At 35.6% G+C, this 9,042-nt stretch overlaps 1 protein-coding gene across 2 annotated transcripts; it reads left to right on the plus strand.

Annotated features, from left to right (window-relative positions):
• The first annotated feature begins 373 nt into the window (after positions 1-373).
• Positions 374-8,752, plus strand: LOC100817088 (uncharacterized). Of its 2 annotated transcripts, XM_014768880.3 has the most exons (7): positions 374-783; positions 2,708-2,827; positions 2,938-2,981; positions 3,655-6,552; positions 6,881-6,985; positions 7,138-7,309; positions 8,196-8,752. In XM_014768880.3, the coding sequence occupies exons 1-7, from the start codon at positions 781-783 to the stop codon at positions 8,397-8,399; spliced, it is 3,546 nt and encodes a 1,181-aa protein (XP_014624366.1). In that variant the 5' UTR covers positions 374-780; the 3' UTR covers positions 8,400-8,752. The 2 variants fall into 2 exon arrangements, with proteins under 2 accessions (XP_014624366.1, XP_006599686.1); XM_006599623.3 differs by lacking the exons at positions 374-783; positions 2,938-2,981 and having other exon boundaries at positions 2,707-2,827.
• Positions 8,753-9,042: the final 290 nt, after the last annotated feature.

The following is a 9,042-nucleotide window of genomic DNA, read 5'->3' on the forward strand; positions in this document are numbered from 1 at the left end:
GCTTTGTGGGACACAATTTCCTTGTAACCCGATCATGAAAAACGTGAATGAACATGCCCTGTTTCGTTTCTATGTTAATTGTTTGGCTGAATAAAAAAATAACTGCAAAAATAAATACCAAATAAGAAAATTATATATTTGGATACTTTATTATTCAATTAAGAAAACATATTTTTTTAAAAAAAATATATAAATTAGGATTTGTTCAAAAAACTGCCGAAGCTGTGGGATGTAAACTAAAATGAATCGGATTAAGAAAGGAAAAAAGAAACTATTATGCTAAAAATTTATTTTCCCTTCACGCTTGGCTCGAGAATTTTTTGTTTATTGGTGCACGTGTTGTAAAACGGCAACACCAACCAGTCATTGAATCTAGTGTCATATTCATTCACTAAGAGCTTCAAATTTGACAACACAAACACAAAGAAATTATTTTATCTCATCCTTGTTTACCAAAACAATTAGCATACTAAAACGCATTCATGTGACGATAATTGTTCCTGATGATGCGAGTTTCAGTCAAATCAAAATCATTTTTTTCAAGAGTGTCTGTCTTTGGCCACTGAACTACCTCAGTGTTTCGCATGTGGTTTTGTGTTCTCAGCAAAAACCAAAGTCGCTTCCTCTATGCCAAAAGGGACACCGAGAGAGAGAGAGAGAGAGAGATAAAGAGAGGGTTTTTCAATCCCAAAAGACAAAACGGGTGATTACTTGAGAAAAAAGAGAGCCGTCGAGGCTTGGAAGAGAGCCTTTCAGTTCCGACCCATTAGAACTTGTATCATGGTTCGTCCCAATTTTTTTTTTCTTTGCTTTTTCCTATGTTTTTTGTGTTTTTGGCGATTACACCCTTTTTGAGTTTTGTGTGTGTGAGATTGGATTGTTTGAGAATTTGGGGTTTTTGAATTGGGAGTGATGATGGGGTGTGGTTCTTTTTGCTGGTTTCTTTTGAAAAAAAAAATTGGTTCTTTTTTTTTCTTGTGGGGATAAGTGATCGGGCTTGTGGGGTTGGTGGAATCTATATTTAGGAAAATTTTGCCTAATTTAGTTGTTCTTGTGCGTATCTGTAATCTGAAACTTAGGCCTGAATCTGAGGACGAGTTGTATGGCTAAGAATACGGATGTATCTCTTTTTGATATTTTAGGGAGGGGATTTGTGGTTCAGTCAAATTTTGCTTGTAGATTTCGTGTGAATGGTTCAGATAAGCCTTTTTTTCAAGTTTGATTTTCTTTCTTTTCTTCTTTCCTCTTTGTTTGCTTATTTATGTAGTTTTTTCAGTTTTGAGATTGGCTTTGTATAGGCTTAGTGAGGTTTTGGTTAAATTAGAAGAGGGTAACCTTTGTTTTGACTGGTAGACAGAACTCAATTCCTTTTGGGATAATTTAATCTTTTCCTGGTTTTAATTTGGAGAAACCCAAGTTGAGGTTTCTCCTTTCATGCACATATCTATTGTGTGTGTGGAATTGCATTCTTTGTTCACTTTTGAATTTTGAATAGTTCTCTCTAGACTTTCAAATTCATTTGTTCATGAAAGCCAAGAAAACTGGAGGAGTTTGTATGTATGTCTAATGTCCAGAATTGAACCAAAGGCTATCAGCAGCTAGGGGGGATTTTTATTGAATGTGCTTGCGTAGATTTGTTAAGTTGAGTTTGTCAGGTTTAGATGCCATCTATTATGTTAGAATCAAGAAGGTGCATTCAAAGATTGCAGAATCGAGGTATTTGTTTGTTAGGAATATTCCTGTTCGACTTGGATTTTTTCAATGAAATTGGTTTAAGGAAGTTAGTTCTTTTGTGTGTGTGCTTATTTGTTATGTTTGACATGCCATCTATGCCATTTGGACTTTGGCGTTAGTCTGAAACAGTTCTTTTAATTAATTATCATTCAGTGTTTTGCAGTTTTTAATTTGTTGTGTTGCTTCTTTGACATTGAATTTCTGCGCTTTAGCCATTGTATTTCTGATAATGCATAACCTGTTTCAACTGTTTCAATATTGATATTATCATTGCTCCCATGTCTTTGGATTGAAGGAACATGGCTAATTTATTGTGTCTAAGCAATGTGGCTACTGTTCTTTATGTAGTTATCCAAGTAGTGGTTTGCTATCTAAGAGGAGAAACTAGTTTTGGTAATATGCACATAAGGTTAGGCGCAACAGATTATACTGGGTTTGGTCTTTTGATTCTGCAGGTTTTCAGGAATTATACTTTCTTATTCTGCTGTCAGTTTTTCTATTAGAACACTCTCCATCATATGGCCATGTTCTACCTTTCCATGGCCAACAGTTTTCTGGAATTCTATCTTCTTTTTTTAGTTATTATTAGAAACGTTGAAATTAAATTTGCTCCTTGGTTGTTTGTTTGGTAAATGGTTATCTTTTAGAACTATGGCAAGAAAGAAGCTAATAAAATAAGAAAGTAAAGAAGCATACCATTTTTTGTCTGTGTTTCTGTCACTTGTGTTTAGATGTTTTTCTCTTGTTCTGATTTTAGCTTGCAAGTTTTTCAAGTGACCATGATCTGTTTATAACTTAAATTGATGTCTAGTTGACTTTTAGGTCATTGAAAATCATTTCAAGTTGATAACATAAACAGTAAAAGTATTTGAATATCAGTTCTCTAGAGTAATATTCTTTGTTTTGAAAATTGCAATTTCTTTCTTCTCATTGTTTCCTTTTTCTTTTTGGCCAATACTTCTAATATGGACAGGCGAGGAAGATGCATTGTGCCCCTCAAGAGATAGGCAATGATAGTCCAAAAGTTTCAGAAGCAAGAAAGGATTCCATATCAACCGTATATCAACAGCAAAATAAACTCACATCTTTAGAGGTCACAATAAATTCCAGTCCTTTTTTTTACATGACTTTTTAATTGAGTTTGGAAAGGAAGTTGGTCCTTACCTCTATTTTTTCCTCTTTAAATGTAATTCTTTTGTTCAGGATTGTCAAGAATCTTCTCTTTTAAAGATTAACACTGATAGTAGGTAATATATTTTTATGACTGTAGCATTTCTTTCATTATCTTTTGTTCTTTTGGTAACATGAATCTATAATTAATTTGCATGTTTCTTTTGTTGAAATTGTTGGCCGATTGATATAACATGTATTCCTAGCCTTCTAGCATATTCTTTAGAAGTGTATTATTCCTTGTAGAATGGTTCTAAGGCTTATACCAAAAGCTGGTAGTGTTATTGATTCTGTGCATGGTGGGAGGGAACATAAGTCCATGATGGTATTTTCATAATGATGTTTCTCACTTCATTCTACATCTTCTTGGTATCCTTGTTTTTTCATTATTCTACTATTTCCTAATTTTGTATCATCAATTGAGGAAATAGGGTTGGAAAAAATTGTTTCACAGTTTTTTATCTATGGCAAAAACTTCAAAGAGGTGATCTGGTCTTTCTTTGCGGTGATTGAGGGTTATAAAAGACACAAGACAAATAGCACATTTATTTTGAATGTAACAATTTTTTTTTTAATTTCTTCACAATTTTGAAGCTTTTAAGCCTCTAAATGGCAGCATGACTCAAATATATTTTGCCATTGTTATGTTGCTCCCTTACTCTTTTATTTAGTTGTTTATGTTTTTTTGTATTCAGAAGACACTTGAAACTTGGAAGTGATAATGGTTATGTTCTGCTTATTATTGATCAGGTGTGCAATCCTTCCAATCTTTAGCTTCGAGCCTGATGGAACCTGGAGAATTGTTGCCCTACCAGTGCAGTGTCAAAATCACATTAACTTAGCTTCTGGTGTAAATATGGATGGTCTGCAACTCCTTTTCCCTCCACCTCTCAATAGGTTGAAGATTGATCAATGTAAGGGGCCTAGAGTACCTCTTCCTCCCTATGCTTATTCAGCTAAATCATGTACTAAAAAAGGCTTTACTGGCTCAAATGTGCATCGTCGATGTCAAAACAAGATTGCTAACAGAGTTTCTAAACTGAATGAACTCCCCGACAATTCTTGTTCTCAAAGTTCATTAGTCAGTGGCCCTGGCTTGTTCCCTGGTAGTTCTGCTGCACTTAATTCATCTGATAAGTACACAAGTCATTCCAAGGAAGATGACAAGTCTTTGAAGAAAAACTCAAGAAAAAGGGCAAGAAAGAAAGTTAAACAGAGTAAGAAGAAGTCAAGTGACAGTGGCTCTCCTGAACGTGAAGTTCTTACTGAGGAATATGTCTCTGTAAGTTTGACTTCTGAGACCTGCAGCAGCAATGATGTGGATAAGGAGGATGTGGGAGAATTTTCAACTTCTGATGATAGGTTAATAAAATCTGATTGTGAAAGGAATTGCAACATCAATATTATGGAAGCACCTAATAGTTGCAACTCTTATCTTAATCAGGGCATGTCAAAAGCTACTGAACCTATTGTTCAAAGTTCTGCCAGAGAATGTGCCACATTTGAACCCAAGAATCAGCTCCAAGATGAGGGCCCTGATTTTGAAGTCATTGATAGAGGAATAAAGGACATCCAACACATGGAGCCATGCTGTTTTAATGATGTACATGACTCTTTGGTGCTGGATTCAGTTTCAGGTGGTTTCAGAAGTGATGAAAGTATAAATGCTAATGATACAGGAAAGCCGTCCAACAAGGCAAATTGCACAATCACTTCAGATTCAGGAGATGGATATTCTCTTGGTCAAAACTTAACGAATGGTATTCACAATAACTGTGAACATAATGAGGGGATTTGGCATGGTGGTCAAAATTGCATCAGTAATGATAAGAGAGTTAAGCAGAAGAGAACAATGTCGAAGAGTTCAGATCTAAACAAATTTGGGGGTGCTGGAATTTTGCATGGTCGAAAAGGGAAGGAAAATAGTCATTCTGTATGGCAAAAGGTTCAGAAGAACAGTTCTGATGATGGTAGTGGTGACTTGAAGAAAGTAAACACAACTTCATCACAATTTGCTTCTACTCTAGAAAAGGATCCTTCAGTTATCAAAGAATGTAATTCTGTTAGTGTAAATGGTGTATCAAAAACTGAAGATAAGAAACACTTGAAAAATAAAATTGGTAGGAAATCAAAAGCTAAAGTGGAGTCAGGTGCAAAAACGGGCCTCGACAATTATTCCTGGAAGAGTTTCCAATTTAACGGGTCTTTGTCTAATGATCATGGGAAGGCTAGTTTTCAACAGAATGACATGTTGCATATCTCTTCTCAGGAAATTGATCAACAAGGATTGAACACTGTCTCTGGATTTTCTGATATTAATTGCCTTATGGATGGGGTCCAGACCAATGGAGTTGAACAGGTAACATCTGAAATAGGTCACAGTGCAGAGTTTCATCTGGAGGAGTCAGGTCCACAAAAAAGTGCCAGCAATATAATTGCAAAGACAAACAATGAAAATATAGATAGTCAGGATAGCTCATTCATAATGCCAGGTGAGTACATCAATCAATCAAATATGTCTGAGGAGCTGTCTCCAGATTCTTGTAATCTTGAAGGTGATGAGGTTGGTCAAAATGAGAAAGAAGTTTCTTCTGCAGACTACAATGCACAAAACCACAGTTCTGGAACTACCCTATGGAAATGGATACCAGTTGGGAAAAAAGATAGAGGGTTGGAAAAATCTGAATCAAATAGTGCACCACCAGAAAATTCTGATGCATCCTCTCGTAACAATTCTAACTCTGAAAGCAGTGTTGAACCAGAAGTGGCCTCTTCTGAAAATCCGGATTCACTAAATGCAAGCAGAGCATGCAACGGCCAGATTTACGACAAAGTGTCTTGTCTAGATGAGGGTGAGAACCACAAAATGGGTAGTCAGGTTGCACGTACATTGACAGAGCACAGGGACAAGCATGAAGCTGCTAATCACATGTTTTATGAATGTGAAAATCAAGATATGTTAGAAAATTATTCTTACAGAATAGCTCAAGCTGTGAATGATGCCTGTAAGGCACAACTGGCTTGTGAAGCAGTACACATGGCTACAGGTGGTCCAGTTGCAGAGTTTGAAAGACTACTACATTTTTGTAGTCCTGTTATTTGTAAGTCACTCAGTTCACACAGTTGTTCGGCCTGCTCACACAACCATGGTGGTGGTGCCTCACTGTGCAGACATGAGATCCCTGACCTATCTTTGGGATGCCTGTGGCAGTGGTATGAGAAACATGGGAGCTATGGGTTAGAGATAAGGGCTCAGGGTCATGAAAATCCGAAGAGACAAGGAGGTGTTGCTGATTTTCCATTCCGTGCCTATTTTGTCCCTTCTTTATCAGCAGTTCAGCTGTTTAAGAACCATGAAAATTTATGTGTAAATAACGGTGACAGGCTCCCAAATTCTGAGGTTTCAGAGGCATGTGAAATGGTTGACATTTCAGCAAACTCATCTACTGCCAGTCAACATTCAATATTTTCTGTTCTCTTTCCTCAGCCTCGCAATCAGGACAAAAGCAGTCAAACACCAAAGGAGACGGCTTCTATCAATAATGCATCTATTCCGTCTATCAACTCAACCTGCTCTGGTGATTTAGAACTTCTTTTTGAATATTTTGAATTTGAGCAACCTCAACAAAGACAACCTCTTTATGAGAAGTAAGATTCTTCATCTCTTTATTCCTGTCATTAAACACAGTGGTTTTCAATGTATCTATCAGTCTTCAATTTTTTAGGATAGTGCTTCTCATTTCAATCTTAAAATGATTATATGATACTGAATAATTTTAATCAGATCATCAAAATTTATGCCATTATACTCTGTAGGAATTAGGAGGAGGGGGAGGGCAGTTGAATAGATGACTTACATGAGAGAAAATGTTTTCACCTTTTTTTTTCTGTCTATAGAGTCATAGATGTTTTGCCATTATAAGAAGCAGGTTTGTTAGTTGAACACATGCATGATTTGATTTTGGTCTTCTTACAGGATACAAGAACTGGTTAGAGGCCATATACCAATTGAATCTTCAACTTATGGGGACCCAACAAAACTGGATTCAATTAACCTACGAGATCTTCACCCTAGATCTTGGTAAGTGATCTACATGTCAATTATGTTTTTCGTGAAAAAGAAAATGTGATTGTATCTGCCTTAAGATCAAATAACCAGAAATAAGCATTATCTTGACTTAATTTCGAGTGATATTTCAAATGGTAGTAGCACTAAGACCACCTGATTTCCAGGTTCTCAGTTGCATGGTATCCTATTTACCGCATACCAGATGGCAACTTTCGTGCATCTTTTTTGACTTACCATTCACTTGGACATTTGGTTCGTAGAAGAACTTCAGATTTGTCAACTGTAGGTTCTTGCATAGTATCTCCAACTGTGGGGCTTCAAAGCTACAATGCCCAGGTATGAGTTTTCTTGCTTATTATTCATCCATGCATTGAGATGAACCTTTCAATTGGTCAACCAAAACCTTTCGAGACGAGTCAATTGCATATAATATTTTGACTCGTTTACATTATTCTGTTTATGTGGCTGATTTCAAGATAATTGGAAATTTTATTAGTATATTCAATCATGTAAATCACTGTTTATTTGGAGGCAGTCTTTGCCAGGGGTGGGGGAAATTAATAATGTAAAAGGTGAATCTTCTAATCCCCACCAGTGGTGAAAAGATGAACTTTTGCAGTTTGCTAAAAGAGAAGACAAGGGAGAAGTTATTTACATTGGGAATATAATTGGAAGATGTTGGTGGAAGTATGTTGTTGAATGAAGTTGTTCAAATTATACTTAGTTTGTTTGCTCTGATTATGGCTCTGTTTAGATAAACTTTTCAATAAAAAACCTACAGACAGGAAAAGAAAATAAGATAAAATGGACTAAACTGTTTTCATAAGTTAAAATCAATTTATGGCCTCAACTTTTATAACAGTTCTCTCATTTAACTTCAGAGACTGAGATGCATAAATTGATTTATATTTATGGAAATAAGTTTGATTTATTTTGCTTTTTTTTTTCTTCTTCTATAAATGTTTATGTAGAAAAGTTTATTCAAACAGAACATATTAAGAAGTTTAAAATACCATCCATCTAATTTGGTTTGCTATTATTTTTACACGAGTAAGTTTTTAGGTGAAAGAAAGAAGGTCATTATATTATGTCTTCAAACCATTGTGATTGTAATAACGCTTCATTACAAGTCACTGATTTCCTTGCAAGGAAACTTTTGATAGGTAATGTACATATTATTTTAGTCTTACTAACAATTAAGCACTTGATGTGATATGAAAAGGGTGAATGCTGGTTCCAGCTGAAGCATTCTGCACCTGCAGCAGAAATGGTGAACTTAGAACCTTCTTTACTTCTTAAAGAGCGTTTGAGGACACTTGAGGAAACAGCATCTCTCATGGCAAGAGCTGTGGTCAACAAGGGGAACCTAACCTGTACAAACAGACACCCTGATTATGAGTTTTTCTTGTCTAGGCGACGGTATTGAATACTGATACCTCAAAATTTGCACCATTAATAATCACCATGAGTAGGCCAGCTGCTAGTTACAACTTACAAATGAATGATTTTGGCTACATTCATCACATAGGATATTACCCCAAGTAGGATCTAAGTGTGATTGATGGTGTTGGATGTGTCTTTTAGGCCCTAGTTTCAACATAAATTCGTTTGTACATACATAGTTTTGTGCAGTACCATTTTTGGTTTTTTCAGTTCTCACTTTTAATTTTGCTTCTTGTTAGAGAGCAATAAATTTGTAGCGCTGATGTGAGAGATTATGATTCTTGTTTTTCATAGCTTGAATTTAGTGAATGCTGCCATAAGTGCGTTCATGGTTCATACAAGGTTTTGCTTTTAATGCATTCATACTTAATGTCCAACTTGCTCTTCTCCCATTTAAAAATATAATTGAATCAATCCTTGATTCCAAGAGAACTTTTTATGATAGATATGTCATCTATTTAACAAAACAATCTATCTGTTTTACTCTATTGAACTTGAAAGGTAATGCCATCGCATTAACCCATCAACTGCACTCTATAAGCACAATTTTGTCACATCAACAAAACTATTTATGTATCATTTTAAGTCTTTACGCGTCTTTTGTTTTACTAATTTTAATCTCTTTC

Source organism: Glycine max, chromosome 16 (genome assembly GCF_000004515.6).
Source record: "Glycine max cultivar Williams 82 chromosome 16, Glycine_max_v4.0, whole genome shotgun sequence".
In the NCBI taxonomy this organism is placed as follows: Eukaryota; Viridiplantae; Streptophyta; class Magnoliopsida; order Fabales; family Fabaceae; genus Glycine; species Glycine max.